This window comes from Ambystoma mexicanum, chromosome 12 (assembly GCF_040938575.1).
Source record: "Ambystoma mexicanum isolate Mex_15411 chromosome 12, UKY_AmexF1_1, whole genome shotgun sequence".
NCBI classification, from domain to species: domain Eukaryota; kingdom Metazoa; phylum Chordata; class Amphibia; order Caudata; family Ambystomatidae; genus Ambystoma; species Ambystoma mexicanum.
Genome location: NC_090936.1, coordinates 436586002 through 436610517, shown reverse-complemented (window position 1 = coordinate 436610517; position 24516 = coordinate 436586002). Strand labels below are relative to the sequence as shown.

Genomic DNA, 24516 nt, shown 5'->3' with positions numbered 1-24516 from the left:
TCTCTTTGTTTCGAGGTGGCTTATTGGAACTTAGACAACTCTTTGAAGAGGAGACCCCCCACTCACCTTCGAAGAATGCAAACAAACATTTTCATTACAGGAGGTGGTAAAATGTTGATACGCTCTGCTGCAACACTGGGCGAGTCATCCCACCACAAAACAAAGGAGATTACATTCTTAGCTTGTCACTCCAGACATAGAATCTCGGGGCTCTATAATTTACTGGACTGATATAACCCGTTGGACTGCTTGCCCTATATGGTGAGCTGGGAGCAGGACCAGGTAGTCCAAATAGGGGAGGGGGTCTTGGCAAAGGATATGGCAACAGAAACACAGGGTGGGTTCCTGTACCACGGATAAGGAATGAAAACTCAGGCTTTGTTATAGATGGTACTTCTCCCCTGATAGGCACCACCACTTTAAAGCCTCCTATCCAAACACATGCTGGAGAGGGTGCCCAGAGAGGGAACCATCGATCACATGTGGTGGCTCAGCCCCAGGACTTGGGCATTTTGGAAAGAGGTCCTTTCAAATATCAAAGCTATGCTTAAGGTGACTACCTCTAGACCCACTGATCAGTCTACTAGGGGATAGTGATGAGGGTTCGTATCCATTGACTGGCAACATGTCTAAACTAATCAACTACCTCTTGCTCGCTGCCAAGATCTCTCTGGCTCGGAATTGGAAGTCCCCAGAGAGCCCGGTCATTACGATGTGGTGGGGTAAACTCTGGGAAATACTAGCCTCATAGAAAATTACTGCATTGGCAGAGGGAAAACATTCCTTACATGTCGCAACTTGGCTTACCTTCATTAACTATATACAGTACACCTATCAGGGGGGGTTACAGACCGAGGCAGTATAAACATCTGGCGTTATTTTAAAGCGTGATCGAAGTTCCCTATACCAGCCTTCATCTTGATCATTTGTAGTTTACAATCTATTATATAGTCATATAATGTTTATGTTGCATGCATCTGTCAGGCTCTTTCATGGTATAATGTTGTCTCCTGTTCGTCTCTACAAAACATAAAAAGATGTTTTTAAAAAAAAAATGAAACTACACAAAGTAGTTACTTTTGAGTCTTGATCCATCCATTTAACGGTCTTGGGTGCAGACTTTGTCTCAACTCTATCTATGAAGTAAAAACGTGGAATACATACTTCAACAGCATCTATAGATATATGGGATACATTACTCACCGCAATCGTATTTCTGATGCTTGTATCTGCTTAGATTCACCTGCTGTGCATAGGCTGACATCTAGTGGAAGCTGCGGAGTATTACAGTTTGTTTTTCGAAACTCGAAAATGGGCGTCGACACAGGGCGTGCCAGTAATACTATCCCTAGTGTGACGTCCACTGTACCCAAGATCCCTCACGCGTCTAGGATCCTCAGATTGTATTTTTTCTGACATGAGGTAGCATGAGGAGTAGCGTGAGTACAGATAATCCAAGCAGATAGACAGAAAGGTAAGACTACAAGCAATCATGCACCTTCTCTCTGAGGGGAGTAAGGGTGGGTCGCATGTGAATCTAAGCAGATACAAGCATCAGAAATACGATTACGGTGAGTAATGTATCCCTACTGAGACTTGTGGAATCTGCTTAGATCACATGCTGTGCATAGATTAGCGAGCAGTACCAGAAGAAGGAGGTGGGATGTGAGAAGGGTCATGAGCAAATAAGTGTCTTAGAACCGCTTGTCCCACTTGTGTAGCTGCCTTGGAATGGGTGTCAATGCAGTAATGCTGAGTAAAAGTGTGAATAGAGCTCCAAGTAGCTGCTTTGCAAATGGTGTCAAGGGGTACATTTGCAATGAAAGCCAGAGTGGCCCCAATGCCTCTAGTAGAGTGGGCCTTTGGCGTAAAAGGCAGAGTCTTTTCAGAGAGTGAGTAACACAGCTGGATACAGTTAATAATCCACTTCGAGATGGCACCTTTAGAGACGCGATCCCCCTCTCTGCCTGTAGCTACAGAGACAAACAGTTGATCTGTTTTCCTTAGAGGTCTGGTTTTATTTACATAGTAGAGGACCGCCCTACGCACATCTAGGGTGTGTAGTTTCGCCTCAGCCGAGCTTTGCGGGTTCTGGAAGAAAGCCGGAAGCTCGATGGACTGGTTTACATGGAATTTTGATATAAATTTAGGCGAGAACCTAGGGTGTGTGCGTAAAACCAGTTTGTCTTTATGGACAGTAAAGAAGGGATCCTGCAATGACAGAGCCTGAATTTCACTGACCCTTCTTATAGAAGTAATAGCTACTAAGAAGGCGGTTTTAAAAGTCAGGTGTTTGAGACTGCTTTTATGCATGGGTTCGAAAGGGGGGCCCATGAGCTTGGCTAGCACCACATTAAGGTTCCACCCTGGTGGTGGGTTTGAAATAGGAGGGTGAAATCTCTTTACTCCTTCCATGAAGGCTTTAACTACTGGTACTTTCCACCACAAAACCTTGCTATGGGAAGTGGTGTAAGCCGAAAGGGCTGCCAGGTGTCCTTTCAGTGAGTTAAAAACCAATCCTGCATCTAGCAGGTGGAGCATGTATGTAACAGTAGTGGAAGGCGTGCAATCAACTGGGTTGATTTGTCTACTCTGGCACCAGATAACATACCTCTTCCACCTGTCAAAGTAACAGTGCCTTGTGTTTGGTTTCCTAGATTCCTTTAGGATGTCCATACACATCTGTGGTAAATTGAGGTGTCCAAACTCTAAGACCTCAGGAGCTATGCTGCCAGGTTCATTGAGTTGAGTTGCTGGTGCACTGTTTGACCTTGGTGCTAGGACAGTAGGTTGTACCAGGCTGGAAGTTTGATGGGCTCGCACACCGCCATCCTGCGTAGGTTTGGGAACCACGGTTGTCTTGCCCACATGGGAGCAACTAGGACGAGCGTCATCGACTCCATGTTCATCTTGTTCACCACTTTCCTGATGAGAAGTTGGTGGAAAAGCGTACGCAAACATCCCTGACCAGTTCATCCACAGGGCGTTCCCCTGGGAGTCTGGTTGGGGGAACCTGGATGCAAATCCTGGGCATTGTCTGTTTTTGCTTGTGGCGAATAAGTCTATAGTGGGGAAACCCCACTGAGAGAAGAGCTCTTCTACGACCTCTCTGTGAAGAACCCATTCGTGTTCCTCTGGGAGGGAGTCTCTGCTCAGAGCATCCGCTAGGGAATTGAGCTTCCCTGGAACATGTTGTGATGACAGGAAGATGTTCCGTCTGAGTGCCCATATCCAGATTTTCTGGGCAAGCTTGGACAGATTTGGCGAGCGAGTCCCTCCTTGCTTGTTCAGGTAGAACATGGCTGTAGTGCTGTCCGTCCGGATTTGCACTGACAGGTTTAGTAGGTGGGGCTCGAACGCCTGAAGCGCTCTGAATACTGCCAGAAGCTCTAGCAGGTTGATGTGGTTCTTGGCCACTGAGTGAGACCAGAGACCCTGAGCTGTGTGGTGGAGAAGGTGAGCTCCCCACCCCGTCAGACATGCATCTGTAGTGACTACTGCCTGTACTTCGGGATCGTAAAAGGGTTTCCCCTGTGCGATATTTTCTCTTGTCCACCAGTGAAGGCTTTTTACCAGTGTTGGCGAAACGACCACTAGATCGTCCCACTGACCACTTGCCTGAGACCACTGTTTCGCCAACCATTCCTGCATGGGACGCATGCGCAGGTGCGCGTGGGGGACCAGGTAAATGCATGACGCCATCATGCCCAGTAAACGCATTGCTTTGCGTACCGTTACTTGTTGACTGGACTGATAATGCGGGATTTGCAGTAGTATATTCCGAATTCCTAGGAATTGTTTTGAGGTGCTTGGCACCAGGCTTGACTTCTTCTCGTTGATTGAGAAGCCTAACTCGTGGAGGAGGTCGATAGTCCTTTGAATGTTTGTCCTGCAAATTCCTGGGGTTTCCCCAGTTATGAGCCAGTCGTCCAGATAAGGGTACACTGGGATTGCCTCCCTGCGTAGGTGTGCAGTCACCACAGCCAGTACCTTGGTGAATACCCTTGGTGCTGAAGCTATCCCGAAGGGCAGTACCTTTAATTGGTAGTGCCGACTGTCCACCTTGAATCGCAAATACTTTGTGCGCTGGGAACATGGAAATATGAAAATAAGCATCTTTCATATCCAAGGTTGCCATGTAATCCCCCTTTTTTAGGAGGGGGGATTACCTCTTGTAGCGTGGTCATACAAAATTTTTGGGGCTTGACATACTTGTTGGCAGGCCGTAAGTCCAATACTGGGCGCATTGTTAAGTCTTTCTTTGGCACAAGGAAGTAAGTTTAATAAATACCCTTGTTTATCTGGTGTCCCGGGACGAGTTCTATCGCGTCCTTTTGTAGAAGAATGGCGATCTCCTCGAGGAGAATCTTCTGATGTTCTAAGGAGTGTACTCTTTGTCGTGGAGGATGGTTCCGGGGACGCTGCAGTAGCTCTATACAATATCCCGTGGATACTGTTGACAGCACCCATCTGTCTGATGTGATCCCTTCCCAAGCTTGGGTGAAGTTTGAAATGCGTCCCCCTACTGGGATTGCGTGAGAAGGGACCTTGAACTGAGCGTCACTGCTATGGTGGAGGCGTGCCGCCTCCCTTGCTGGGGCTGCCTCTGCCTTTACCATGACCTCTCCTATTACCTCTGCCGTAACCCTGGGTAGACTGTTGGTTGTTGTTCCACTGTGTACCGTGCCCCTGGGAATAGTTAGATTCTCTCTGGGAATTTTGGCCGCGTGGGCGACGAAAATTACTATTCCCTCTCTGGTTAGGGGGTTTATTGGTTAACTGACCAAGGGATTTGAGTGTCTCGTATTCGTCCTTGGCATTTTTCAGTGCGTCTTCGACCGCCTTACCAAACAACAGATCGGCTTCCACCGGTTTGTCTAACAATGATGCCTGTGTTTCTGCCTTAAAACCAGACTGCCGTAACCACGCATGTCTCTTGATAACAGTACCTTCTGCTATCAATCTGCCTGCGTTGTCCGCGGCGTCGAAGGTTGCTTTCAAAATGCAACCAGACACGGCTCTACCCTCTGCAGAAATCCGAGCTAATTGGCCCTTTAACGGTTCAGGAGCAGAGGCTATGAGAGCCGCGACTTCTTCCCACTGATGGCAGTTGTAGCTGGCCAACAGGGTGGTGGAGTTAGCAATCCTTGCTTGATAGGCGGACGTTGAGGCTACCTTCCTGCCGAAACCGTATAGTTTTTTGCTCTCCTTGTCGGGAGGAGCTTCTGACGAAGACAAGGGTGTCCCAGCCCTCTTACGAGTGTTGGTGACAACAAGGGAGTCTGGCTTCAGATGTCCTCTTATATAGAGAGGGTCAGACTGAGCTGCCCTGAAAAGTTTTTCAACCCTGGGATTGACTGCTCTGGTGAGGTTTGGGTTCACCAGGGACGGATCTATTCTGCGCTGAATGGATTTAAGGATAGGGATGGTCTGGGCAACAGGCCTCCTTTCTCCCACTAACTCTTCTGCGAAGTCCCTTTCCTCCTGTACACCGTGGGTGTCAATGTGGAAATGTTCTGCTGCGCGAGCGAGAACCTCATTTAGGAGGGGTTGGTTATCGACCGGGGAGTCGGTAACCGGGGCATCTACTCTGTATGTTTCCGGGTCATCCTCTTCTTCCTCCTGGTCCTCATCCCCATAGTAGGCCGTCCCGGTTTGCTCTTCTATCAACCCAAAATCATGGTCTTCACAAAAGGAATCCTCTCCTTGATACCGTGAGTATGGTCTTGCGTAAGGTTGTACCTCGAAGGGTTCGGACCTTATTGGAGTTTCAAACCGGGCCTTCTTACTCAGGGGGATAGGATCAGTAGAGCCTGAGGGTGTGGCCCCTTGTGGATCATACGAGAGGAAATGTTCTGGATTTTTATCATAAAAATCAGCCAAAGAAGACATTCTTGACATGACCCCATCTATGTCTTCACTGGACCATTTTTTGGAACTGGGAATGACTCTCTCAGCAAGTCTATGGGATTTATCTTGAGTAGCTTTGCTGGTAATGGACCTATCAGCAGACCTGGGCTTGTCTGTCTGTTTAGGGGGGTTGGAGTGTTTCACAGGTGTGGAAGAATGTACAGGTAGTTTCTTCTGCTGTTTTTCCCCCTCCCCGTGCGTAGAAAAATGTTTTCCCTGTCCCTTAGTGGCTCCGGAGTTTTTCGACGCCTGGCGTCGAGGATCGGGAGAGGTGTCCCTGTCCTTCGAGCGTGGGGCCTCGCTGGCTTTAATGCGGGCTCCGACTCCTGGAGCACAGCCTGGGGGTGGAAGTCGTCTTCGTCTTCCGACGATCGAACTTCTGTTAGCCTAGGGAGCGAGGCACTCTTGGCAAGAGTGGATGATTGCATGGAGTCATGCGGCGATCTTGATCGAGAGCGCCCAGAGGACACCGAAATCGGACCGTTCTGTCTGTGCCTCTTTCCGAGAACTCGACGTCGTCGAGGCTCGGTTGGACTTAGTGTGTTTAGTGTGTGTAGTATGTGAAGCGCTTGTGTCGCCGGGGGTCTTCCCCATAGCCGCCCTGCCGGACGACCTTCTGAGGTCGGGGACCTGCGCTCGGCTGTCTTTCGACGCCGTAATGCCCTCGCCGTCCGAAAGTACAGCGTCGCTGCCATCGCTGAAGGCGCCCTCCGCTGCCATGGCCGCCTGCCTGGCATGGTGGGCCCAACGCTTCGTCAAACAGTCCTTAAGTGTCTTAGGTTTAAACCTACTACACGCTCTGCAGTTCCCTTCGGGGTGGTCCCTTGGCAAGCAGAGATTGCACGTGGCGTGCCTGTCCACCCAAGGGTATTTGCGATTGCACTTGGGGCAGAATTGAAAAGGGGTACCCTCCATACGTACCTTGAGGCAGCGGGCTGTTAAGTGTAAGAAATGTATAAGGTGTACCTATATACCAAGAGTGTAGAGTATGTACCACCCCCCACTCTCCCTACTTGCAGGGCCGAGGCCAGCGGCCTACCAGGCCCGGGCCGAGGCCAGCGGCCTTCCGAGGCCCAAATCCGTCGTGCAGCAGCCGACGGTCGATTTCTTCTCCAGCCGGCGTCGAGTGTCGAAGTTCGACGTTGGGGTGGGAAAGGATGTCAATAGATTATTATTTTAAATTCTAGCAAAAGTATGGCTAAGGCCAGGGGACTCCGCAAAATGCTTCCGACCAGTATGGCGGAAAAAAACAATCTGAGGATCCTAGACACGTGAGGGATCTTGGGTACAGTGGACGTCACAATAGGGATAGTATTACTGGCACGCCCTGTGTCGACGCCCTTTTTGAGTTTCGAAAAAGAAACTAATACTCCGCAGCTTCTACTAGATGTCGGCCTATGCACAGCATGTGATCTAAGCAGATTCCACAAGCCTCAGAAATATATATATATATATATATTTATATATATATATATATATATAATATATGGCCTCAGAAGGGATACATTACTCACCGTAATCGTATTGCTGATGCTTGTATCTGCTTAGATTCACATGCTGTGCATAGGCGGACATCTAGTGGTAGCTGCGGAATATTACAGTTTGTTTTTTGAAACTCGAAAAGGGGTGTCGAACTAGGGTGTGCCAGTAATACTATCCCTAGTGTGACGTCCACTGTACCCATGAACCCTCACACGTTTAGATTGTATTTTTTCTGACATGAGGTAGCATAAGGAATAGCGTGAGTACAGAGTATCCAAGCAGATAGATAGATAAGACTACAAGCATCCATGCGCCTTCTCTCAGAGGGGAGGAAGGGCAGGCGCATGTGAATCTAAGCAGATACAAGCATCAGAAATACGATTACAGTGAGTAATGTATCCCTTCTGAGGCTTGTGGAATCTGCTTAGATCACATCCTGTGCATAGATTAGCGAGCAGTGTTAGAAGAAGGAGGTGGGATGTGAGAAGGGTCATGAGTGAACAAATGTCTTAGAACCGCTTGTCCCACTTGAGTATCTGTCTTGGAATGAGCATCGATGGAGTAGTGCGGAGTAAAAGTGTGAATAGAGCTCCATGTAGCTGCTTTGCAAATGGTGTCAAGGGGTACATTTGCAATGAAAGCCAGAGTGGCCCCCGTGCCTCTTGTAGAGTGGGCCCTTGGCGTAAAAGGAAGTGTTTTATCTGAAAGGAAGTAACACAGCTGGATACATTTGACTATCTATTTCGAGAAGGCACCTTTAGAGACGCGATCTCCTTCTCTGCCTGTAGCTACGGAGGCGAACGGTTGATCTGTCTTCCTTAGCGGTCTGGTCTTGTCTACGTAGTAGAGGACCGCTCTCCGCACATCTATTGTGTGTAGTTTTACCTCACCAGAGCTTTTGGGTTCTTAGAAGAAGGCCGGTAGCTCAATGGACTGGTTAACATGGAATTTGGAAATGAATTTAGGTTAGAACCTAGGGTGAGTTTGGAGAACCAGTTTTTTCTTATGAACAGTAAAGAAAGGATCCTGCACTGACAGAGCCTGAATTTCACTGACCCTTCTTAAGGATGTAATGGCTACTAAGAAGGCAGTCTTATAAATCAAGTGTTAGAGACTAGCTTTATGCATGGGTTCAAACGGGGGAGCCATGAGTTTAGCAAGCACCACATTACGGTCCCATCCTGGTGGTGGGTTAGAAATTGGAGGGTGGAGTCTCTTTACCCCATCCATAAAGGCTTTAACAACTGCCACTTTCCACCACAACACCTTTTTATGGGAGGTGGTGTAGGCTGACAAAGACACGCCAGGTGTACCTTGAGTAAATTACATACCAACCCTGCGTCCAGCAGGTGGAGCATGTAGGTGACAATATTGGAAGGAGTGCAAGCAATCGGATTGATTTATTTATTCTGGCACCAGATAACAAATCTTTTCCATTAATCAAAATAACAGTGCCTTGTGTTAGGTTTTCAAGATTCTTTCAAGATATTCATACATCTCTGTAGTAAATTGAGATGGCCAAACTCTATGACCTCAGGAGCCATGCTGCCAAGTTCATCGAGTTGGGTTGAGGATGCACTGTTTGTCGTTCGTGCTGGGAGAGTAGGTTGTACCAGCACAGGAGTCTGATGGGGTTGCACACCGCCAGTTTGCGCAGGTGTGGGAACCACGGTTGTCTCGCCCACATAGGAGCAACTAGGATGAGCGTCATCGATTCCCTGTGCATCTTGTTTCACCTTCCTCATCAGAGAAGTTGGTGGAAAAGCATAGGCAAACATCCCTGACCAGTTCATCCATAGAGCGTTTCCCTTGGAGCCTGACTGGGGGAACCTGGATGCGAGTACTGGGCATTATCTGTTTTCGCTTGTGGCGAATACGTCTATAGTGGGGAAACCCCACTGAGAGAAGAGATCTTTTACGACTTCTTCGTGTAGACGCCGTTCGTGTTCTTCTGGAAGGGGATCTCTGCTCAGAGCGTCCGCTAGTGAATTGAGATCCCCTGGAACATGTTGAGACGACAGGTAAATGTTCCGTCTAAGTGCCCATATCCAAATTTTCTGGGCAAGCTTGGACAGATTTGGCGAACGAGTACCCCCCTGTTTGTTAATGTAAAACATTGCCGTTGTGCTGTCTTTTAGGATCTGCACTGACAGGTTGGATAGGTGGGGTTTGAACGCCCGAAGCGATCTGAAGACTACCAGAAGCTCCAGCAAGTTGATGTGATTCTTGGCCACTGTGTTAGACCAGAGGCCCTGAGCTGTGTGGTGAAGGAGGTGTGCTCCCCACCCTGACAGGGACGCGTCTGTAGTGACTACGGCCTGTATTTCTGGATCGTAAAAGGGTTTCCCCTTTAAAAGGTTCTCTCTTGTCCACCAGCGAAGACTCTGTACTAGTGTTGGTGAAACGACCACTAGATCGTCCCACTGGCCACTTGCCCGAGACCACTGTTTTGCCAACCATTCCTGCATGGGTCGCATGCGCAGGCGCGTGTGGGAAACCAGGTAGATACATGACGCCATCATGCCTAGCAAACACATCGCTTTGCAAACCCTTATCTGGCGACCAGACTGATATTGAGGAATTTGCAGTAACAGATTCAAAATTCTTTCCTCTGATGGAAAGGCCAACTCCTCTTCAGTGTCTAGGACAGCTCCTAGTACCTGTTTGGAGGTGCTTGGCACCAGGCTTGATTTTTTCTCGTTGATTGTGAAGCCCAATCGGAAGAGGAGGTGGATCGTTCTTTGGATGTTGGATCTGCAAATTACGGGGGTTTCCCCTGTGATGAGCCAGTCGTCCAGGTAAGGGTACACTGGGATTGCCTGCCTGCGTAGGTGCGTCGCCAACACCGCCAGTACCTTGGTGAATACCCTTGGAGCTGAGGCTATACCGAAGGGCAGCACCTTGAACTGGTAGTGCGGACAGTCCACCTTGAAGCGTAATAATCTTCTGTGGACTGGGACCATGGAAATATGAAAATAGGCATCTTTCATGTCCAATGTTGCCATGTAATCTCCCTTTTTTAGTAGGGGGATTACTTCCGGAAGTGTAGTCATGCGAAATATTTGGGGCTTGACATACTTGTTTGCAGGATGCAAGTCCAATACTGGGCGCTTTGTTAGATCTTTTTTTGGCACAAGGAAGTAAGTTGAATAAATATCCTTGTTTACCTGTTTGCTCGGGACGAGTTCTATTGCATCCTTTGAAAGAAGAACAGCAATCTCCTTCCAAGGAGTGTATCTTCTGTCTTGGAGGGTGGTTGCGGGGGCGTTGCAGTAGTTCTATACAGTATCACGCGGACACTGTGGACAGCACCCATCTGTCCGAAGTGATCCCCTCCCATGCGTGGGTGAAGATGGAAATGCGCCCCCCTACTGGGGATGCATGGAAAGGGACCCGGAGCGGAACGTCACTGTTTATTGGGAGTCGTAGCGCCTCTACCTGGGCTGCCTCTCCCCCTACCGTGGCCCCTCTTTTGACCTCTGGCAAAACCTTGGGTAGCTTGTTGGTTGCCGCCCCACGAGGTTCCTTGGTTCTAATAGTAATTGGACCCTCTATGGGAGTTTTGGCCGCGAAAGAAACAAAAATTGTTATTTCCCTGCTGGTTTGTGGACTTATTTGGTAGTTGGCCAAGGGATTTTAAGGTGTCATTCATCCTTAGCCATCTTCAGCTCTTCCTCCACTGCTTTCCCAAACAGGACATTAGGTTCTACCGGCATGCCTATGAGGGTGGCTTGGTTCTCGGGTTTAAACCCTGACTGCCTTAGCCAAGAATGTTGTTTAATCACTGTGCTTTCTGCTATCAGTCTTCCTGCATTGTCTGCTGCATCGAAGTTAGCCTTGAGAATGCATCCGGATACTGATCTTCCGTCCGACACAATTTGGGCCAACTGGCTCTTTAGAGGTTCTGGTGCGGAGGCAATGAGGGCAGACACCTGTTCCCATTGGTGGCAGTTGTAGCTTGCTAGCAGAGTGGTGGTATTGGCAATGTGTGCTTGGTATACCGACGTGGATGCCACTTTCCTCCCTAGACCATATATTCTCTTGCTCTCTTTGTCTGGGGGTGCTTCCGAAGATGCTAGTGGTGTTCCCGCTCTCTTTATGGTGGTTGCAACCACTAAAGAGTCAGTTTTTAGCTGACCCCTTATGTACAGTGGGTCGGAGGGAGCGGCCGTAAATAGTTTTTCTACTCGTGGGTTAACTGCCCAAGTAAGATTGGGGGTAACTAGAGTAGGACCGATTCTGCGTTGAATAGATCTTAGAATGGGGATAGCTTGAGCAATGGATTTTTTGTCCCCTAGAATTTCCTCTGCAAAATCTCTCTCTTATTGGGCACCCCGAGTGTCAATTTGGAAATGGGCTGCAGCCTTGGCTAAAACTTCATTGAGTAAAGACTGATTGTCAACAGGAGAGTCATTCACGGGGGGGTCCTTGCGAATAGGGGAGTTGAGACTATAGGTCTCCGCCTCGTCTTCCTCCTCCTCTTCCTGGTCCTCATCGTCTCCATAGTAATCGGGCCCAGTCTGGTCGTCCAGGATTTGTACTTCGGACTCCTCACCATACTGCTGGTAAGGTTCAACACTAAAAGGGTCTGAAATCAAGCCCTGAACTGGAGTCTCAGTATGGGGTCTTTTAGTAGGAGGTTGAGGGTCTTTGGATCCCGAAGGGGCAGAGGTAGCTGGAGTACTGTGCTAGCTATGGAAGTAATTTGTTTTTTTTCCCGTATAAATCTACAAAAAAGGACATCCTCCTCATCACTCTATAAATGTCCTCCGAGTCCTATTGTCTTGAACTGGGAGTGGGAGCAACAATCTTTGGCCTAGTGACATGGTCAGGGGCCTTGGATTTTTCTAAACATTTGGGATGCTTGTGTTTTTCCTTCTGAACCTGTTCAGAGGCTTTCTTATGTTGTTTTACCCCTTTCCCATGTGTAGAGGAATGTTTTCCTGACCCTTTGGAGTTTCCTGGATCTTTCGACGCCTGGCGTCAAGAATCGGAGGTGGGAACACGAGATTTGCGAGTCTTGGAAGAGGGGCGTTTAATCTCGGAAGCAGACGTCGAACGAACTACAGGAGTAGCTGTCCAACGTGCTACCTGGGTGAAGAGGTCGGATTAGTCTTCTGGCGACAGTACCTCTGACTTTTGGTAATGTGGCACTCTTAGCAATCGTGGACAGTTGCTGTGTGTCATGCGGCGACCGTGACCTGGAACGCCCAGAGGACACCGATTCGGCAGACCGCTCTTTCTGTGCCTTCTTATGCCGATCACTCGACACACGTGTCGGATCTCGGTCAGGGTTAGTGTGTTTGGTGGAAGAGGAGTCTGTAGCACTCTTGCCGCCGGGTGATGTCCACATAACTGAACCGCTGGTCAGTCCTCAGAGATCGGGGGCTTGCGCGTGGGTGCCTGGCAACACCCCTGTGCCCTCGCCGCCCGTACGTCGGCGTTGCTGCCATCGCTGAAGGAACCTACTGCGTCCATGGCTTCGAGTTGCCTGGCGTAGTGGGCCCAAAGCTTGGTCGAGCGGTCCTTGAGTGTCTTGGCTTTGAAGAGCTTACAAGCTCAACAATTTGCCTCGGGATGGTCCCTTGGAAGACAGGTTACAGGTATTATGTTGGTCTATCCAGGGAAACTTACGGTTGCACTTCGGGCAGAATTTAAAGGGAGTACTCTCTATATGTCAATATCTGGCAGCGGGCAGGTATATGTAGGAAACTAGTGTGTGTGTATATCCACCCCCACTCTCCCTACTTGCACAGGGCCGACCCCAGAGGCCTTCCGAGGACCAGGCCGAGGCCAGAGGCCTTCCAAGGCCCAAAGTCCGTTGTGTAGTCCCGACGGCTGTTCTTCCTCGGTCTCAAGTACTGACGTCGATCTTCGAGGTAGGGTTGGAGAGCGGGGATTTTTTGTTAATTATATGATAAATGGCTAAACGCCAGGGAACTCTGGATTATGCTTCCGACAAGTATGGCTGAAAAAAACAATGAGGGTCCTACATGCGTGAGGGATCATGGGTACAGTGCACGTCACACTGGGGATAGTACTACTGGCACGCCCTAGTTCGATGCCCCTTTTCGAGTTTCGAAAAACAAACTGTAATACTCTGCAGCTTCCACTAGATGTCGGCCTATGCACAGCATGTGATCTAAGCAGATTTCACAAGCCTCAGAAATATATATATATATATATATATATATATATATATATATATATATATATATATATGAGAAGTGATTTTATTTCTACTAATAGGAGTGGGAAGTGCTCCGGTTTTATCCTCTTGTTGTAGGGAAGAATGGCTGTTATTGAATTATATGCAGTTACCACTGCAAACAGTGTCAAACACCCATCTGTTGCTTCTAATATCGCCCTGTCTGTAGAAAAACTGTCAGTCTTCTCTTCCCTCCACCCAGAGCACCTTGGTAAGCCGATCTCGTCACTACTTTTTTATGCCTCGTGGCTGCTTGACCTACCCTCCTTCCTCTGCTAATCACGTTCACACTATTTCCAAGATGTTGAAATGCGTTGAAACTAATATCCCTGGGAATTAGGACTTTGTTATGGTGTTACCAACTCTGAGTGCAGAGTTCGAAATTGAGATTCAATGAGCTCCTGGATGTCTGGCATCTCCCTGTAGGCAGGGGCTACTGCAGGGGAACCACGAGCTACCAGAGGTGCTCCTTTAACATTATGTCCATTTTGTATGGACCATTGAGTTTAAATGTATATTAGAGGTGTTCCAATTCTTAATTATCACCATTCCCAAATACTCAAAGTAAATGTCAGCTTTACATCTTTGGAAGGCACCAGTTGACCCTAGGAGCCGAAGGTAGCTGCTGGTAGCTGTTGGTTTCAAGCTAACCAGGCTCTACTATGCAAGAAGCAGGAGCTAAATAGCTCCCAGCTCCCCTCAATTCCGAACCCTGTAATGCATTTTCTTTTTGGTTTCCTATGAGGTTCCTCTGATGCGATGAGAATGGGATAAAGCTGTACAGCCATGCCAAGCAAGGTCGCAGCGCTGTGGAATGTGTTAAGCCTCAGGCAGCATCTCCTGAGAAGTGCACAGCTGATAACACTACTGGAACTGGATCAGATCCCCCAAGGCTTGAGGCTGCCTCACAGATATGACAGAGAAAGCATTTTGCAACAGCAGCAATTCTCTCCATTCTTTTTCTTCTATGGACGTGTTAGTTATTATATGAGCTGTTTCATTGGTGGAGAATGATTTTAGCTTCTCCTGAGTGTACGATGGGTCGAGGGGGAACAGGACGAGCCTGTAACATTTGGCCAATCATATTACCAGTAAGTCACCTTCTTTAAAAAGGGTATACTCATGAGTGGCAGGATCAATCACCTTTTTCAGCTGCTCGTTTGTTTGACATTTTCCAAATAGGGTCTGCTAATCAAAGAGCTGTTCAATTATTTCTGCCTGGACCACGGTAACGTCTAATCTTCTTAGCAATGAAAGAAATTAACGCTAAACCAGGGACAGCTTGTCTGTCCACAGTTCTCTGCTGCACTGATGCGTGTTTACTACTGTATTTAATGTAATCTGTCCTTCTTGAATACTGGCGAGTGCCCTTTTCTTGGTGTCTCCTGCTAGAAGTTTTATAATCTCGTTGCTTGCGGATCACCTACAGTGATCCTATTGTGCTACTTTACCCATAAGCGGAGATTCAAATCTTTCATTATTTAAGACCGATTTATATGTACTGTTATGTTATGAGTACTTGTACCGTGCACCGCGGACATGCTTTGTGGTCTCTAGGTGCCCCGGCAGATCTGAAAAGGAAGGAGGGCTGAGGGTGTTTGGTTAGTGGAATTGACTGAAAAGAGTGAGCTAGTTCTGATGTGCTGTTAGCTTCAATTTGGAAAAAACAGGTCACTCTGTGGTGTTTGTGTATGCATGTTTGTGTGTGGTTGGCTTAGTTTCTTGTTTGGTGTTGTATGGTGTGTGTAGTTTTTGTTTGTTTATGCTTTGCTGCAGTAGAGGTACGATGTGTTTTGTTCTGTGGTATAGGGTGAGTGAGCAGCATATTGGAGCATTATTAGTTCGTACAGTTGCATCATGTTCAGCTAAGCTCAAAGCATTGGCTACTTGCTCCATTCCTCCAAGTATAATGCACTGCCCACCCCCAAGACCCTTTGAAAGTGCGATATACAGGCTACCCCATGAATGTATTCAAGTGCAACACATTTTCTACCATCAGAGTTCATGTAAGAGCAACACACTCCATACCCTCAAGATCGGAGTGCAGCACATTGCCCTCCCCCAAAATTCATCGAAGTGCAACAAATTGCCGTCTCCACAGTGGCTACCCAGAGCACAGTATGATGAACACATCAGCTATCTACCATTGCACAGAGGAAAACATTGCACTGTTAGGAACCGTGGTAGTGATGTGAGTTAGAGTGGCAGGGTTTTAATAGAACAGTAATGGCTGTGCTCACAGGCTGTACCACATTACCAGTGTTGTCGCTGTAGGATGTTCCGTCCGGCATCCAGGAGCAAACAGGAGCAAACCGGGCTGGGAGCTGCCTTTTTGGTGGCTACCCGGGAAAGGCTGCCCTGTGAGACTGTCTGATGATGGAAGGTACAGTCAAGTGTGGAGCCACGTGCACCAATCAGGGGGGAGCAGACAAAGATATGCACATGCCGATCACAAGAACAGATTTCAGTAAAGCATGAGCAAAAAACACAGAGTCCCTTTGGTACGAGAAACCTTACTGCCTGCAAAGACTGCTGGAAAATGGAGCAGAGAATCGGGAAGCCTCAGCCGGAGATCTGAAGGTGGACAGGACCCTGGGAGCACAACAGCAGCAGATCCGAAAACCAGGGTTTAGAAGGCCCGTGGGGAAGGCAACCAGGATGAGGCTGCAACCCACCGAAGCCCGTAACTTGCAGAGGGTCCGTTGGAGCAGAGGGGTGGGCAGAATTGCATAACACCTGTGGCTGTGGCAACAGATCTAGAAGGCATCTCCCAGTGACCATTGACCTGCCCATGATGCAAACTGGGGGCACTTGGGATTCCCCCAACACCAGACAGGGGCAACAAAGAGTCAGTGTGCAACTCCCACTCGTATGTATTGAACCCCAGGCGGTTCAGTTGGGCTGCTTCTGCATTGCAGTCCCCCAGAAGGTGAACCGCAGAAATTCAAACCCCTTCCGTCAGGGCCCATTCCCAGATCGATACCGCCTCCTGACAGAGGGGAGGCGGGGGACGGACAGACGGGTGACACCCTGCTTGTTCAGGTTAAACATTGTGGATGAACTGTCCATCCTCAACAGAATAGACTTGTCCCTAATGAGAGGCAGGAACACCTTGAGGGTCAGGCCCACTGCCCGGAGCTTGAGTATATTGATATGCAGGAGCGCTTCCGTCCTGGACCATGCACCATGAATCACGTAGCCCTCCAAAGTAGCCCCAAGCCTGAAAGGGAGGAGTCTGTTACCACAAGGGTGGGCTACGGCCAGGTGAAGAGGGCTGCCACTGAAGGTTTGCCATTCATTATGCACCAGCGAAGATCGGGCAGTAGAAGCGGTGGAATTGATATCTTGTCCGACTGAGACCCCCCGTCCCCTGAGCCCAATTGGCCGCCAGGTGGTGCTGCAGGTGCCTCATCAAGGGTGAGCATGCTGTACCATGAGCATGCAGGAAGTCATATGGCCCAGCAGGTGCTGTAACCATCACCTTGCGGAAGGACAGGAGCCTATCGGGCGTGGGGAACACCCGCTAAACGTCAGTGTTCCAACGCACCCCTAAGAAGACCAGGTCCTGGGATGGGCACAACTGACTTCTTCTGGTTGAGGAGGAACCCCACAATTAACCAAGAGAGACTTCAGATCACACCCTCAAACTGTGGGGGTGTGCTACGTCCGACCTTTACCCGGAGGGTCTTTGTTATATAATAAACCATAGGTAGGACTCTGTCTGTCTTTCTCTTGTTTTCAGTATTCAGGAGGCGTTGAGGACATACTCCACAAGGTACTAGAGGATGAAGAGACACCATAATCACACCACCCCTTACGTGTTTAAAATTATTTTATCCAATATTTACACAAAACTTGATCATAATACATACTACATAAAATTGTGACACCAATTAGCTCCAAATGCTATTTAAACTCGTGCTGCGGCAGGACCATTCCCTGCCACCCACTTCGCTCCCACTAACTAGGGTAATTACCTGTAGGGGCTCTTTGGCGGCATCCATCAGGCCGAGTGTCTCAATCGCTGTCAAAGCTCAGATTGCTTTGCCACCTATGACAAAACTACGAGTCAATGCATAGCTCCTCTACATTCAGGGTCGCATAACATCAACAAACCCAGCTCTCCCTCCACCAAAACTCAAGTAATTCTAGTTCTCTACTAACTAAATGGTGGCAGGCACTCCAAACAGTGTTCAACAAACTATGTTAACCAAAAAACTCTCTCGCCTCTCTAGGCAGGCAGCGTGTGGTTACCGCTCTCTTGACTCAACTAGCTTGTTTTGTTATTCGCCACTGTATACCATCTAACGGTCGAAATATACAAAAGGGCGTCTTTTATACTCCACACATTCATTCAGCAACCTACCAAAGAAAGTGAGCCTATGTAAAATGTATCATCTAATCCACACTCAGGTGTTACATTATCGAATCTCACCTGTTCTGGCTGGCGGCATGCAATACACACCCACTACAATACGCTCACTTGCTTCAAAGTATCCCGGGGAAGACCATCCATTCTTTAACTGTTACTGTCTGCGGCAACCTTTTTGAGCGTTGTACACCGTCCCATAAACAACTCTATGGCTCTGGTACCTCTAACAGTGGCCATTTTGGTTTGGACATTGGTCGCCCCTGGTGTCAGCCATCTTAGGACCAGCAACAACCTATTTTTGGACGGGAGGTTCTGAGCCACGAGAGGCAGCAGACACGGGAGGATATAGCTTGGGTCTTGCACCCGAAGCAGCAGCTTTGGTAGGCGTTGAGCCCTCGGTCGGCTGGCTGGTAGTCTTAACGCTCAGACTCATGACCTTGGAGCAAGTTCCTGTAGGCTGCACACACTTGGCACCTGTGCCGATAGCCATGATGGATCATGCCGAGAACAGACTCTTATAGGCGGCACTCGATCCTTTACCCCTCGAGGACGAACCTGATCGCCCTTCTGACGACAGCCCGGTAAGGCCCCCTCAGCTTGGGAGCCGGTAGCCAGGATGGCCTCAGGTCTTCGCGTTCTCCGGGTGAAGAGCCCCAGGGCCCCTCGACTTGGGAGCTGGTAGCCTCAGCGGCCTCGGCCTGCCAGAACCTGAATCCAAGGCACCCCTATCGGTAGGAACCCCGGGGAAGGAGTCACTGCACTGTGGAGCAATGCTGAACAGAGGGCCTACCTTGTCTTGACGAGAGGCTCTGGAGACAAAGTCCTTAACATGGGGCAGAGGTGAAGAGTGGAAGATCTCACTTCAGCGTGACAACCAATTTTTCAATGCCCTGTGACCGAGAGCACTGCAAGTCTAACATGCGTCCCAGTGGTGGTCAGGCCCCAAACACTCAAGACAGTGTGCATGGGGATCAGAGGCCGGGCACGAGCGGTAGCATGAGGCACATCTCATGAATCCTCTTTCGCCCGACATGCGCCGGGGGAGGCGAGGCACCAAAGGGAAGTCAAATAAGAGTGAAAAAATTAAAAATGGGGAGCAAGCGGAGAACTGAAAAAAGGTCTCTGAGCTGGCTGCCAGGTCCAATACCATCTGTGCGGAAAAAGGGACTGAGGTGAGGTGCCGGAGGGCAGACCCGCACGCTATACTAAATTTAAAGGGGAAGCTCAATCAATTTTTTGCTGCCAAAGGATCTGGTACCGTCCCCATGTTGGGGACGAACCAAGGATGGAGGAAAGGGGTCGAGATGTAGGAGTATGCTGTTGTGGGGGGGGGGGGGTTCTTGACTTCAGTTCTTAGAGCTCAAGCCCATGTCCTTCAATGGTGACAAATATATGTGGCAAGGAGGCCTCAAGTTCTGCATTTTGTGTGCAATTGCTTGGACAGAAGCTAAAGAAAAATGTTAACCCCTACAAGGATACTCGGTCAGGTTTTTCCATTATTTTCTCAGACAAATGTGAACTTTTATACAAACTATATCTGGATAGTAAATAAACATGTATTATACTAACAAGATGGAGATGTTTTATAAACTGTGCATCCATAAATAAATCGAAGATAAGTGACGAATGAAAGCTGCCCATATTTTGTTATAAGAATTAAAAACCTCAGATTCTGGTTAACATCCATTGTCTATCGAAAAGCATTACGGTGTTATCAATTACTAGATGCTTATTTGACGTGATGCAAATACTGCAAAAACGACTTCCATTTAATGCACAGAGAAGGAGTAGCACTGGTCCATGGATTGTAGAGTCAGCATGGTGGGTGCAGGTAGAACATGTCCTCCACTATTATGGATCAATGCTCTTGTGTTTTCACAACCCTTTCTGAACCACTGGCTAAATAGGGTTTCAATATTCCCTACCACTGAACTCAAGATGCTCTCACTGTAGGGTGGGACGTTCAATTGACCATGTTCATCAATTCATAAAAGCAAATAAAGCTCACAAGATTTACTTACCGCACCGTTCATAGCGGAACCATCGCCAGTGAGTGTTGCTTTAATTAGCCAACTGAACTTATTTTATTTTTAAAAAGCAAAAGACCAAGTTAACAAATGCTAAACATTTCGCAGTCTGAAATAAGAAGCTTGCCAACTGGGGAGAGGGAGAAGCCCAAAGAGCATATTTTGTTAAACATCAAATTAGTTTTGCTTCTTTTTTTATAGGAGAAACATTTTATTATTATTTTAGACATATTCAGTACAGCAAGCAGGTATCTAGGCCGCAGATAAAAAGGTGCTCAGAGTTGAACACAAATAAGTGCTTTTAGACAACTCACATATACATGGTTTGAAAAGAAATCAAACGATAAGAGAGCTCATCATGGGTATGAGAAGCATTAATTTATGTACATCGATGGCAAGAGACAACCAGGCTTTCACTATACTCGGTTTATCAGGAGGGAAGAAATCAGTTGCTTGAGCAGAACAAAGGTCTAATTTTCTGAAGACCAACAGTGCCACCGGTGTAAAATGATCGCCCTCAAACTTTTAGTAGCTCAACAGTTCATTAACTCTGATGGCTATTAAGCGATAAGCATCTTGTAAGACAACAATTACATTTTTGTTAGTTGGTTAGTACTGGTGAGTCAAAGCAGAAGTGTGTAAGTTAAGCACATTATTTGAGTGTCCCAGAAAGCGCAAGCACTAGCAGACCACCGTTCCGTTTTGCATGCACTGCACGATACAATAACAGTGTTACGGCACAGACCTCTGTCTGGAGAATAGATGCTTTCCTTTTCAGTTCCTCTCCTTGGGTCTCTTTCGCACTTACTTCTTCTTTGAGTTGTTCTACCTGTCACAGCATGTTTTTAAAGTCAATAATTGAGTAGGCACAACAGGCAAGTAGTTTCTGGTTAGAGCACAAACAACCAAAATGCAAGTCAAACATCCTGCCATTTCATGTGCAAGTTCAAAAGAGTAAAAAGTAGTCCAAAAAATGGTAATTGGACATGAACAAAGGGCATATCAATAGAGTAGAATTATTCTAGTGGATCGCATCTGTATTGAATAATGTGATCAAGCGCACTAGGAGACGACTATAAAGAGTGCACGCAGCAAGTTTAAATAAAGGAACATCATTCAAAAGATGCAATTTGGGGCATGAGTGAGTGTTCCTGTGTAGGACAGTAGAACCACTGAGGAATTCTGGGGGAATATTAGAGGTAAGGAACCACCAAGCCTTTGTGAAAGGATCAAAGCAATGGAAATGGAGAAGGTATTCAAGCAGTTCCCCAGTGCAGGTGCTGAGACTGCTATGTATATGGTGAGCAGAAGGAATTTTGAGAACTCATCCCACCTGGTTGAGGGACAAGTAGAATAAGCAGAAGTAACACGAAGATGACAGTTCAGATAGATGAAAGTATACTGGATGTTCGAGAACAAAAGGTGAGAAATTACTGGATGTAATATTAGGAGGTAGAGTAAGGTCACCACAAGAGTATATTGAAGAATAATTAGCACTGCAGGGGAGAGTGGATTGGAGGAAAAAGCAGCAAGGGAACAGGACTGTGCATAGAAACAAGAGGAGACAGGAAAGGCAGTCACAGAGGGGCCGAGCTAAAGAATCAAGAAAGAAGTCCAGTGCAAGGAATGTTGCAAAATCAGTCACTAATCAGATGAAGCCTAATTTAATGATTACTTTGCGCCCATCTGTACTGTTCATTTAAAAAAAAAAGATCGTTTTCTAACTGAACACATACTTGAAAACAACCATTTCTTTCTAAAATCAAAAACTGTTTCGGGGAATAGCAAAAAGCCAACAAGAAGGGCACACAAAAAAACACTTTTCTTGCTGAACTTCAGCCGCAGGAATGGTTGTAACCAAATGGTTAAAAAAAAATGATTCTAAACATTTTATTTTAATTTGTTCAATGGACGATTATCATGTCTAAAGCAGTGCAAAATTGACCGGTAGCTTTGTTTTGACCAATTTAAGATGAACGCACTTTTAATACTATCTATTTAAGAACATATGAAAACAATGACATCAGAAATGTACAGCCAGATGCCAGTGTTCGGCTACTTTCAAAACAAAACAGTGGGTTACTTCGAGTTTAGGTAGCCTGCATTATCAGTTGTTTCACTACCTTCATAACAGGCCCTAGTGTGCAAGACAGTGTGGTTTATCTGCATACATGTGTTTTTTGTGAAGCCTTCGCCCACCTATACCTGGAAGGGCTTCTGCAACAACACTAACTGCAGTCTCTCAAAACTGCTGTACCTTCGTCAGTAGCAACAGTAACATCTGCAACTAGAACTATTTATGTTCTGAAAACAGCACTATGCTTACCTTGACACTAACTGCTCACCATCCTTCAACCAGATGTATAACTTAAATGTGAAACAAATCTGAGCATTTGGAATACGGAGTATACTGCCCACCCAAGTAAGCTATTGGTCATCTACTACATCAGCACCCTATTCATTTAACAGCACTTTTTTTTCTCACACTTTAACAGCTGACTTTCTCCATAGCCAAAGTCATAGGGTAAGGAGGAAGTTGCTGAGCCTTCTCTAAAGGAGAGAAGATTCAATTACCACCAGAAGCCTCAGCTAACACTTTATTCCTTCGGTCTCCTCCACTGAAGATGGGCCTAATGCCTACATATGTGGCTGTAGGATCAGGGTGGGTGGATAAAGTGTGTAAAAGCTGTTCCCCCGATTTTTTATTGGCAATTTGTGAAAATAATGAGGGCCATATACTGCTTGTATTTAATACTTACAATCGACCTTATGCGCAAAACCTGAGGGGACAATATTGCTATTATACAAACTTATTAGTAATTGGCCTAATGAGGCCCCTTAGGAAATGTCACCCGCTAGTCCCCAGGGATCTCTCTTTCTCTCTCTCTCTCTCATGTGTACAGGGCACAGCCATCGCCTTTGGATACAGACCCTGGGGTGGACCAGTGCGGGAGGATCACCTGGGTGAGGGGTCTTCGGGGAGTGGGACACCGGATGACGAGATGAGGTATCCCTCCCCCTGCAACACCTTTAACCCATCCTACCAGGTAGGATAAATGGGAATTTTGCCCCCCCCCGCCTTTCCCTTCACAAACACCTCCACAAAGACAGCCCGCTCTGGGAGAAAAAAAGACTCACACCCAAGCAGTGTACCTGACATGTCCCACTACTATGGTCAGGTGAAGTCAGGCAATTACTGACCATCACTCGCACCTGACTTCCATTAAACTTCTCAACACGGATAAAAGGCGGAGCACGAGAGCACACCGTGAGCGAGGCAAAGCACACAAAGGAGTAGCAGTTTCGAGAAGGCAGCTGAACGAGGGGAGAAAGACAGCAAACAAAGAAGGATTTGCAAGGAGGGAAGTACCCTTGACATTTCCGACAGAAAACCGTTACTTTCAAAAACCTTGTAGATCAGAAAATATAAGGCCAGGAAACCAGGCTAAAGAATCCTGCATTGTGTGTCGGAGAGACCAGATGTCGTCCTGCGTAGTTGACCAAGTTGGGGAGAAGCAGCAGCTGCGTGGTATCGTCCTTGGTTCCAAGAACAAAGTAGCGCCAGAGAGATCAACACAGCCGGTGAGTTGGGGAAGCCGATGCAAGGCCAGTCTGTGTTGAAGTCAAGGTTGTAAGCAGCAACATTGTACAAGGAGCACAGGAACAAACATTGTTTAATGTGTGTGATAAAAGACGCAAGTAAAGCTGAATTGCTGATGAATGTTTGAACTTGGAGAAGGAAAGATATGATACCAGTGACAGTGGTGCAGTGCCGTGTGGTTGCTCAATTGAAGGTCTCTGTAAAGGTATCAAGCCAAGAAGTGGCAGAAACATTGTGTGAAGTGAATAAAAGTGGTCATGCGACTGTTAAGCAAAAGACATTGCACATTCGAAAGGCTTCGATTTTTTATATCAATAGGAAAACGTAGACAGTGAGTTGCATGGGCCGAGCCCGAATGAGACCAGTTGTGCACATTATGGTAAAAAGGGGTCCAAACCTGAAGGAGACCCATGATGAATACTGAAAACAAGAACTTGTACATAAGAAAGCCCTGATAAGAAAGGAACTTTGGTGCTTATTTGTGGCAACAGGCCCTCTGCAGTAGGACACTGTTATTGGAAAAGAAGCTTTTACAGAAGGCCTGGATACCTTTGCTTTGAACTGTATGCTCGTGGCAGAGAAGCCAGAGTTTTTGCGAAGCTCAAACGTGTCGCCTTGCCCCGTGCTGAAAACATGGGGAAGGGAAGCCAACCGCTCAACTATCCCGATATATTATTTCTTGAACACTTTTCTTTTTGCATCCACTATCTCACACCGTTTTGTATTTAGAAGTAAGGATTGGCAATAGGTTTATTAGTATAGGCCCTTTTATTTTGACAGACTTGACTAGGACTGCGTTATTTTTATTTGATGGTCGTAGCTGGCTCCCATCTTTAGATTTAGATAGGCGTTCAACCAACGCACTGAAGTTCAATAAACACCCTTGAACAGTGATCACTTGTGTCTGCCTTCACTG

General features: G+C 47.3%; 1 protein-coding gene across 8 annotated transcripts in view; it reads right to left on the bottom strand.

The window, feature by feature from the left end:
* ERC1 (ELKS/RAB6-interacting/CAST family member 1) overlaps window positions 1-24516 on the bottom strand; it is a 2866486-nt gene that overhangs the window by 2060883 nt on the left and 781087 nt on the right. For 5 of the 8 annotated variants that reach the window (XM_069628613.1, XM_069628618.1, XM_069628615.1 and 2 more), the window contains exon 6: window positions 20745-20828. The exons of the other annotated variants lie outside the window; for them this stretch is intronic. In XM_069628613.1, coding sequence (XP_069484714.1) covers window positions 20745-20828 — 84 coding nt within the window. The remainder of the gene's footprint in view (window positions 1-20744; window positions 20829-24516) is intronic. 8 annotated transcript variants of the gene reach the window in all.